The sequence below is a fragment of the Miscanthus floridulus genome, chromosome 18 (assembly GCF_019320115.1).
Source record: "Miscanthus floridulus cultivar M001 chromosome 18, ASM1932011v1, whole genome shotgun sequence".
In the NCBI taxonomy this organism is placed as follows: domain Eukaryota; kingdom Viridiplantae; phylum Streptophyta; class Magnoliopsida; order Poales; family Poaceae; genus Miscanthus; species Miscanthus floridulus.
Window position 1 is genome coordinate 126,329,320 of NC_089597.1, and position 10,643 is coordinate 126,339,962.

The 10,643-nt window shown below is 45.1% G+C and overlaps 1 protein-coding gene across 4 annotated transcripts; it reads right to left on the reverse strand.

Annotated features, from left to right (window-relative positions):
- Positions 1–395: 395 nt before the first annotated feature.
- On the reverse strand, positions 396–9,963 carry LOC136522571 (auxin response factor 19-like). Of its 4 annotated transcripts, none has more exons than XM_066516376.1 (14): positions 9,392–9,963; positions 8,702–8,820; positions 5,798–5,889; positions 5,651–5,707; positions 5,394–5,549; positions 5,230–5,314; positions 4,907–4,997; positions 4,593–4,757; positions 4,363–4,485; positions 4,090–4,165; positions 3,851–3,980; positions 1,642–3,590; positions 1,303–1,493; positions 396–1,027 (listed from the first exon to the last, which is right to left on the reverse strand). In XM_066516376.1, the coding sequence occupies exons 1-14, from the start codon at positions 9,397–9,399 to the stop codon at positions 829–831; spliced, it is 3,441 nt and encodes a 1,146-aa protein (XP_066372473.1). In that variant the 5' UTR covers positions 9,400–9,963; the 3' UTR covers positions 396–828. The 4 variants fall into 4 exon arrangements, with proteins under 4 accessions (XP_066372473.1, XP_066372472.1, XP_066372474.1 ...); XM_066516375.1 differs by having other exon boundaries at positions 5,798–5,896; XM_066516377.1 differs by lacking the exons at positions 8,702–8,820; positions 9,392–9,963 and adding an exon at positions 6,762–7,264.
- Between the last annotated feature and the right edge of the window lie 680 nt (positions 9,964–10,643).

Below are 10,643 nucleotides of genomic sequence, written 5' to 3' on the forward strand. Positions count from 1 at the left end.
GTACCAGAAGCTGCCTCCTATCAAGGAAAATTCCTATGTCTACTCCAGGTTCCCCGAGCTGCGCGACGTCCGTCAATCTGATACGGCTCGTAGAAATTACTGCGTCGACCTGCATGCGATGTCCTGAGGCAGCACGCGGAGAAGGGCTTCGCCGAGGTCGGCGTCGACTTCACCGACGGTGTCAAGATCTTTATCCTTCCCCAGCATTAGGGGTCTGCATCGTGAGGAAAGGTGTGCATCGGTGGAGCAAAGGGAATTAATTATTATATTATGCTACTAGTTTGTCCTGTCTAATAACTATTAGGGTTCAAATTCTTGCTTGAATGATGCAGCTCTGCCTTACAATTTGGTAACCGGATCCCGTGATACTAGCAACTATACTTAGCTTTAACAAATTCCTCAAAAAACTTAACTTTACCAATAATTTTAAAAACTAATCAACCAAGTGGTTGTTTGGATCACCAAAAAAAAAACTAGTTTTAGTAAATCGAGTTTTAGAAGGATTTTTGAGAAACCCGACAGTTATAGGAAATCAGAGCTTTAGGGGGATTTTTAGGAAAAACCCTGTGTTGATTTGTTGCCTCTGTTGGTTCCCTTCTGGCGACGCTGCTGCTGATATCCGGGGCCCACAAGTGCGTCTGCAACAGTCGTATACTGCATTCCTTCCATGTGAGAAAACCTAAACATATGAACAAAAACACTACCAATCCATGTAGCCATTTGCTCTCCCGGATGTAAAACTGGGCACACATCTACAAATACTCTGCACCTGCCATCCTTCAGGAGACGCCTACTTGTGATCCGGCATGTATGGACCGTCAAGTTAGGTCATTCAAACTGGTCATATGAACCAGTAGAAGGGTTACCAGAGTTCTGATCGCAGCGAGCCCTCCAGGCATTCCCGCCATCCGAGCTGCTGCAGGCCTGGTTGGGGAGAATGTTGTTCCCCAGATCCCCATCCAAGCTCATCTGCTGCACTTCGTGAGGCGAAAGGATCCTAATGCACTTCACACAGTTGACAAACTCCCTGCATTATAGGCGATAGCAAAGCATTCATTATAACAAAACAAGGGTAAGACCAAATCTGAGCACATTTAGGGTTGTTCATGTTTTGTTCATAACTCATCATGTAATTATTGAGCATATCTCAAAATTGTCAGGCCCAGTTTCAAGAAGATACATGTCCAGCAGTTTTACAAATTGATCATTATTGCCAATTTTGTTGGTATTCCCATCTTAGAGACTCCCAAGAGCAAATAATTTTAAAAATATAATATTAAAGTACAAGACAGCTGAACTTACTCCCAAGGGTCATCACCAAGAAGTAGGATGTCATCCTCATGATCCTTGTAGACAAGTTTCCAGCCGATTCTCTGTCGTTCCTCAAGTTGCCCCTCCATACTAAACATGCGAGCCAGAGCATGCTTCAACTCATCGTATCCATTGAACTGACTAATGTCAATGGACCGACCTACAGCTCCACGTTTATACACCTACAAGAAATTATAGGTTAAGCAGAAGAAATAGTATGAAACTGAAAGTAGCATATGCTTCGTTTCATAACAGTAAAAGCACAGATACTATTATGTTTACCCAAAGTGAAAGATTAGCTGTATGTTAAAGAAATAGAAAAGTGCCAACCTTGGTAAATGTCCTCATCCTCTTTAGGGGAGGAGGAGGCCAAGAAGTTCTGTTCACGAAACCACCATCATTCATACCAGAGTCAATTGAATTGAATGCCATATCTGATGCACCAAATGACTGTGAAACCATGGATGACGATATTTCTTGCTGACCATCCTTTGGGATCCTGTAGTTACCATCAATATCTGTTGAAATGTGATTCTGATACTTGGAAGCATCAATTCCATTCGATAAGAAGCCATCCGCTCCCATGGGAAAGGCCAGCTGACCATCACTATTTATTTCAAAGAGTGTGTTATTACTGGGATCTGCACCCTGAATATCAGTCTCAGGAGCCGCATCTTTGAACATCTGCTGCTGATTGAAGTTAGACATGGGAAAACCATGATGTAGAAGTCCATCCGCTTGGGAAAGCCACACTGAAGTTGCTGATGAAGCTGTTTCCAGATAGTCCGTCGGGGGTGCATTGTTACCCAAATTTTGAGGTACAAGCCCTGTATTTGGTAGCTTTGAAGCCATTACACTTGGCTTGACATTAGAATTCAACTTTGGCAGTTCCTTGATTGATCTTGGCGTCGCCGTGACAGCTTCCAGGGAGCTTGGTATTGACATAGGAATAGACTGAGGCACCTTCTCATAGTTGATCATGCTGCCTTGTTGGTTTCTTCCGGGGACTGGTTGCACAAGATTATTACCATTAGCTGTTGAAGGTGATGTTGAGCAGGAAGGGATTTCATCGGTAAGTACAGAATGTGTGGCACCAGTTGCCATCAGAGGACTTCCCACAGCTGAAATGGCATTGACTGATGTAGTTGGAGGAATGGCAGTATGTGATGTGTCAGTGAACCCAACATGCTTCTGTGGAAGCTTCTGTTGTGACTCTTGTTGCACGGTTGGTGGTGGTGGTGTTGCCTGTGATGGAACTTTGGTACTTTGTTGAGGCATTATTTGTTGCTGGGAAAGTGATTGAGAATTTGACAGCTGCTGCTGCATATCAATAATCAACTTTTGCTGCTCTTGGATTAGAGGTAATTGTGCAAGAGTAACACCTGGTTGTGATAGCAACGACTGCTGCTGCTGTTGCAATTTTTGTAGCAATTGCAGTTGAAGCTGCTGATCATACAGTTGCAGCTGATGTGGCGCCAGATTTGGCACTTGCGCAGCCATCTTATTTAACTGTTGCTGATTTTGCTGCTGTTGCTGCAATTGTTGTTGCTGAAGTAAAAGCTGCTGCTGTTGATGTACCAACTTTTGTTGTTGATGTTGCTGTTGCTGTTGCTGCTGATGGGGCAGGAGCAGCGACTGGCTGGCAGCTGGCTGCTGATTTTGAGTCATGGATGGTGGTTGCTGCTGCTGATGGGGCAGGAACAGCGACTGGCTAGCAGCTGGCTGCTGATTTTGAGTCATGGATGGTGGTTGCTGCTGCTGATGCTGCTGCTGCATTTGATTCTGGATAAGGACCTGAGCCTGGACAAGATTGGTTTGAGACTGGCTCAATGGAAGTAGTTGGTTCATGGACTGTTGTTGCCTCTGCAGATTGCTTGGTTCTTGAGTTTGCTCTTGCGGTTTGGTGCCCACACCAAGCTGATTCAGTGGAAGTGATGCCTTTGACAACTCATTGACCGTCTGAATTTGCTGAGGAAGTTTGGGAGAACTAAACTGAATGCTGTTCTGTTGCAGAATCTGGTTCTGCAGGTTTAACTGCCTTGAGAGATCAGCTGCGCCAATATTTTGCATGTTGGGGTTGCTTAGTGATCGTAGGTACTCGGACTGCATCGCCGAGTTTGCAAACGAGGAGTTCTGCTGCATATTCATGTTCATCCACTGAACTAAGCTCAGACCAGGCATTATTGTGTTCTGTGTCTGTGGATCCTTTATGCATATCTCCTCACCAAGCCATGGCATTGCCCTCTTTAAGAGATTCTCCATTTCTGAGGACTCATCATCTGCAAGTACATAGCAGAGATCATTTATTATACATCGATGCTACACATTAAAAAAACATTTTTATATCAGGGCTCAAAACTACTCTTAAATCTTAAAGTCACAAAATATATACAGAATTCATTAACAGGTTAGCTATAATTGAAAGAAGATTACCCAGCATCTTCAGTAGGATAGAGGAATAGCATCCCTGACCTACCTAACTATCTAGAAAAAAAAGTCCTGCCAAGTAACTAGTGCTACTGTAAACACCAAAGCATACCTAATTGTCTGGGACGTTTTGAACCAAAAAATGGTGGAGGGCATATGAAAAATGGAGCAGCAACCGGTTCGATCTCCCAAATTGAAACCCTGTTCCGCCTTTCGCCTGCTGCAGACTCATCCCAGCCAACCTATTGAAAAAATACAATCTCCTTAGGTCACAAAAGAATATCTGTACAGCAACAGAAAAGGGGAAAAGGGTAGCGCACAGGATGCAACGAAATTAACTAGAAAACCAACCTGTAAGTTGCGCCATTGTGAGTTTTTCCATCTTACTGGATCTAGATCACTTATGCCAGTTATTGTACCCATGTACCTGCAAAATAACAACATATAGGAATATGAAAAAAAAATGGAGATTTAGAATATGACATTTTTGTCAAAACATCTTAATTTGGTTTCTAGTTATAATATGGAAGTACCAGCAAAACCCATTATGTTTGTTAGAAAGAGATGCAAAACAATAATGAAGACACTTGAAGCAGGGAAAAAGTAAAGTGAGATACAGTATACCTTCTTGTGCCTAATTCTTCAGTTTCAAACATCATGCGAAAGCGCATTCCTAAAGATATTTGATTACCATAGAGTGCCTTCTGATACTTAGCAAACGGCACGACAAATTCTGTAGGACTGGCCCTGAAAATGAAAGCTTTCAATTTGAGATTTTCATGGACGCTAGCATTCACTAGAAGTAAGCCCATGTGTAGTAAATATTAGGCATTAAGTCACAACTCAGTGCAGACCTGGGATTATAAAATATGGTGAATGGGCTATTATTGGCAGCGGCATGGGCTGCAGCAGCAAGAATTCCTATATGCATGCTGTCACTTGAAAGGACAGATGACGATATGTTAGTTGGCTGTCTATTAGCACGCCTGATTCCAAGTAGAAGTTGCTGCTTTTCATCCCTAAAAATATAAGAAAAAACACAGAACAAGGAATAGTCAGTGTTGAATCACAATGAACACCAGCAAAAAAAGGAGTTATCATCTCTCGTGAGCTCTTTTAGAGAAAATCTTAAAGGCATAGATTCAGAAGCTGTGATGTACAGCTGTACCTAACAAAAATGACAGAATCACCAGCAAATAATCTCTTTCCGCTCACAAAAAGACTCCAGCCAGAGGTAAGCAGATGTCTTTTTGGCTGACCTGTTCGTTCCAAAAGATGAGGATGGTCAAACATCCTTATGTGCACGAAAAGGATAGAACCATGAAAAAAATATTTGTGTGAAAACTTTTTTTAAAAAAAAATTGTGTACATGAGCTACAATGCACAACTGTATTGAAGACAATAAAACCGAAATTTACATGTACATATCCATTATGCCACTGATACTACATTTTTCAGCCAAAAAGATTTCCACGATGCTGCATCTTTTACCTCGATATATGTGGCGGAATGTCCATACATTATCATGTAAATCTCTGGCTTGGATCTCTTGAGCGGGTGGTTGCATGGAGAAATCCTACAGAAGGATGTGAGTACATTTAATTGCAATAACGAATAAAATGCTCGAAATCATGTGGACTCAAATCTTCACATACAAGGGGTGGAAATATCTTCTCAGCTGCTCGACGAGGCACGGAGAAGCCTCCATGAGTGCTTGTGTCACTTGCAGTTAGTGTCTTACAGAAAAACTCTGTTTGAGGCCTTGGTTGTTTCAGCGCTAGTTCTGATAGTTGCAGCGCCTCCTTTCCATACTGATCACCATTAACAATCAATTTTAAATACAAAAACTTGTGTTAAAATACCGAAATGAAGGAAAAACTTATGGCAACCATGAATGGCACTGGATACGTACTGAAGTAACTGGCAGGAGAGTCATTTGCGCATACACTTCATCTGTTTCTGGATCCGCCTATGGAAGCCCCAGAACAAATCCTTTTAGTATAAATGAACAAATGATCAAACAGAAGATAATTAAAGTAGGGACAAAGCAGAATATTACATGCCAAGTGACATTATGCAGAAGGCAAATCAACTTTGATGGAAGATTTGGGTAGCTTGGAACATGTCCATCAACATCCTTTTGCATAGAAGCTGCAACCTACAGTAAGAGCCAACTTTAAATCTCATACTCCAACTCAAACACAGCCTGAGAAAAAAAAACAGAATGAAAAAAATCTTCTTATATAGATTACAGATATAAATTCCCAAAGTATTGTGAGCCATCAGGAAAGAAACAAAGAAAAAATAAAACAAAGAGGCTACTAACTGAAGTCGTACAGTGTAAAACTAATATCTACTGTGTAAATCAGGTTGAAAAATCCCTGAACACCAGCACAGTGTAAAACTAATATCTACTGTAGAAGCCACATGAGTTGTGATGGAAAGTCGTTGGGATTTGACAGCACATAGCACAAGTAGATACATTGCATCAAAGAGCTATTATAGCCACCATGTGCGAGGAAACCACCAGCCAATCATAACTGAAAAGGTTCCATTTTCTTTCATCGAGCAAAAAAGAAAGGAAAAACCAAAGTTGGACACCTCCCAGTACTCGCATTCAGACGGAGAATCTCTTAGAGCATCACCGGCAGTTCTACCTTTGGTGGTTTAGTTGGGTGAAGTTTGGAATTTTGGCTCCTGTAGCACTTTTGTTTTTATTTAGTAATTATTATTCAATCCTGGATTAATTAGGCTTAAAACGTTCGTCTCGTGATTTCCAACCAAATTGTGCAATTAGTTTTTTTTCGTCTACATTTAATGCTCCATGCATATATCGCAAGATTCGATGTGATGGCTACTGTAGCACTTTTTAGGAAAAAATTTTAAAACCAAACAAGACCTAAATATCTGTTTAGGTAGCGACCTATTTTTATCCTACCTATATTTTACTTCCAACTCCAGCTGTCGTTCCTAAAACATGGTTCCTAAATTTATTTTAGCAGTCTATGTCAAAGGGGACCCACGTGTCATCCTCTTCCTGGTCCCCATCGACGAACTCGGCCATCGGGAGCGGAGTTGCCTGCGGGGGCCGCCTGCGAGCCCGCGCGCCGGTGGGAGAGGAGGGGAGCCGAGCCGCCGCGCCTGGGAGTCCGCGCGCCGTCGGGGGGATGGGAGCCGGAGGAGCGGCGCTGCCACGCCATCGCACGTCTTCCCTGCGGGGTGTGCGGCTTCCTGCGGCGGCCGGTGAAGGGCGCGTGGCTCCCCTGCGGCGTGGAGGTGGCGGACCGGGATCCGCCGTTGATGGTAGGCCAGCGCCGGGATCCTCCGTGCGATGGGGTGGCCACCGCGCGAGGCCACAGCAGCGGGAGGCCGCCGGCAAGGGCCGCGCGATGGGCAGGGCCGCCGCCGGGGAGGGCCGCCGCGAGGGCCGGCGCAGGCGAGGGCAAGGCGCGGGTGTGGGCGGTGTCGGGCGTTTCCGTGGGCGTTGGGAGGGGAGAGACGAAGGAAAAATAGGCAGAAGGATTCGTTGGCCCGACAGATGTAGGCAGTGGAGTAGGTAGCCTGAGTGGGGTTTTTTTTTTTCCTCTACTATTTAAATAGAGGACAGGCAGTGGGTTTAGATAGCTGGGCCTTGTTTAGATTACCCCAAAATTCCAAGTTTTTTCACTCTCTCTCCATCACATCAATTTTTAGCCACTTGCATGGAGCATTAAATGTAGGTAAAAAAAAAACTAATTGCACAGTTTAGTTGGAAATCACGAGATGAATCTTTTGAACTTAGTTGGTCCACGATTGGACAATATTTACCAAATAAGACGAAAGTGCTACTATTCATCGGGTTGAAATTTTTCTCAATCTAAACAAGGCCCTGCAGGAGATGTTCTTATAGATCCGAACATGTGATCATCCCATCCCCTAAACTTGCTCAAAACAAGATTCTTTGGTGCCAAACCCTGAAATCTGTGACAGAGGTTACTGAAAGCATCACCTATAAAAGCTAAAATTCCATCGTTCTTGGTTCCTTCATCCACCAAACAGCAAGGAAGGGAATGGTGCAGCACACCAGAAACCCATAAAAAGAGTGGGGTAGTAGGCCCATTACTCCCAACTCCTTTGGCCATAAGCCAAAAATCGGCAGCAAACAAAGCAAAACATACTACCAACCAACCGAACAAATATTACATGCACAACGTATCTTCTCTTTTTTGCGTTAGCATGTCCATATTTCAATGAATTCGTGTATCGAATGTAACAATCTTCAGCTTGTTCGTTTCGTCGTAAACGATCGTGAATTATTTACCGCTGGCTTGTTTGGTGTGAGAGAAAAATATTGTTCCAGCTTATAATCCACGATGGTATACGATGTATATACCCAGCCAAAGAGGCCGCTTATTTCTTTCATTTCAAAAAAAAGGGACCAATCTACACGACAAAAAGGAAATAGTCATCATATGATGGAATAAGGGTCTGCTAAAGCCTAAAGTACAGAACAAATGTGCTTTGAAAAGTCATACTAAATGAAACATCCCGAGAAATGAATTGTAGTACATTTTTTGTTGTAAAAATATATACATTAAAATAGTGATGTGCACTATAAACAGGGAAAGGTCCCATCAACTTAACTGGCAGTACCACTCATTCACTCAACAAAATGGAGAACAACAAATCAAGTCACGTCCCTGATACTTTTAGCAATTAAAATTCGACAGAAACCAATCTTGGCCTGTCATCTGTCATGACCCCAGAGGGCCCGTCATTAAGAATTAAAATATTCTTATGCATAGCATCAAAGCAAAAATTGCCAACTAGAAAGCATTTTAAAATGCCGTGGCACATGAACAAGTCAGACCATACGGGAAAAAAACTCAAAAAAAATATTGCAAAAAAGTGGGCAGCTAAGGAGCAAAGAGCCACCATGAATGATGAATCATAGCACGGGTAGGCTTCAGAGAAAGGGGTTCACCTGCTCGCTGTGGCCTTGGGGGAAGTAGACGACGAGGCTGCCCGCCGGCGGCAGCGACACCAGAGGCCCCGCGCAGGCGTGCCAGAGCTCCGAGTTGATCGGTGGCGCCTTCTTCTCCCCTGCAAACACACAAACGGCCAAACCAAACCAACCGCATCATCATTCATCAGTGATAACCACAGAAGAAAAAGGAGCTACGTTTTCCCCCCCTAATTCCGCCGAAGGCACGCAGACCACCATGGCTGCCGTTGCAGCTTGCGCTTGCCCTTGCGGACACAGAGAAAGAAAGGAAGAACTACTACTACTACTACAGAACTCTCGTAGCTCGCCAGATGGAGCTCCGGGGTTTCTGAGACACGGAGGAACATAAATGCAGAATAATCATGCACTTTTCCACGCCGGTGGCCGGCGACGATCGCGACGGCGCGGCCAGCGGTGTTTTTTTTTTTTTTTTTTTTTTTGCAGAGAACAAACACCCCGCAAATCTCCAGAAATCACAGAAGCCCCTAGAATGCATTGGAAAAATCGCGCCTTTGCTACAGCCAGAAGTCCAGAGGGGAAGAAAAACAAAAGGCGCTTTCCAATCCCACCAAGCAGAAAAGCTCGAGAACGCAAGCACCAGAGAGCGAAGCCGAGATGGCACTATTCCATTCCATTCCCGCCAGGCCGCCATTAGCAAGCGCTACATACCTTCGCATCCGCTGGGCGCCGCTGCCGCCGCCGGGGCAGGCGCCGGTGGCGCGGCGGAGCTCGCCGGCATCGGCTGAGGCGGCGCCTGCTGCTGCTGTTGCTTGATCATCTCTGCGTCCCGGACCACCGCCAAGCCAACCAAGCGCTCGTTTCGCCGGCGAGAACGAGCGAGAGAGAGAGAGAGAGGTCGGCTAGCTAGCGGGCCCCACGCATGGCCGGCGGCGCCGGAGCAGCCGAGCAGTCCGGCCCGTCCCACACGGCCGCGCGTGCGCGTGTCCCCTCCGACACGGGAGGGACAGGGGAGCAGGCGAGGCGGGGGAGGAAGCGAGCACAAGAAGGCAGGGGCGGGCAGCGGGAAGCAGGCAGGCAGGCCAACACGATTACACGCACGGAGACCAATGGCTTGTTTGTCTAGACCACCACGACACCAGGGATCCAGGGCTTCTAGCTAGCAGCTAGAGAGAGAGCGAGAGAGAGACGCTAGGGGGGAGGGTGGCGTGGGCATGCGTGTAGTAGGGGAGCTGTGCCTGCCTGTGCGTGCTGCGGTGTGGTCCTTCTCTCTCCTCTCCTCTGCTTCTGCGGGCCTCGCCTCGGGGAAGTAAAAGTTTTTCTTGAGGTTGGAGAGGAGAAAGAGGAAGGAGGGGGACGGCGGAGGCATGGAGGTCAGGTCAGGCAGTTGTGTCGCTTTCTTTCCCTCTCCTCTGTTTCTTCCCGGGCCTTGTTAGATTACCCCAAAATTCCAAGTTTTTTCACTCTCTCTCCATCACATCAATTTTTAGCCACTTGCATGGAGCATTAAATGTAGGTAAAAAAAAAACTAATTGCACAGTTTAGTTGGAAATCACGAGATGAATCTTTTGAACTTAGTTGGTCCACGATTGGACAATATTTACCAAATAAGACGAAAGTGCTACTATTCATCGGGTTGAAATTTTTCTCAATCTAAACAAGGCCCCGGTTTTACTATCCTCCCGTTTTGGTCTATGCTCCCCTCTGTGCCGTGTGGGCCCTTCCCGGGTTTTTTCTTCTTCTTTTGGTGTGTGTGTCAATGTGTGTAATCCTGGTTCGTTTTTCTTCCTCCTGTTCTTGGTCACTTCTTGTTCATTGTCTCATGGAGTAGATGGAAAAGGAGCATTTTGAATGGAATTTTCTTGGCAAATGTTCTTCATACTTTTCAAAAGCCACGTATTTTTCATGGAAGGCTGTCGATGTTTGAAACCATCGAGCAAAGCCTTCAAAAACCTTGGTGACA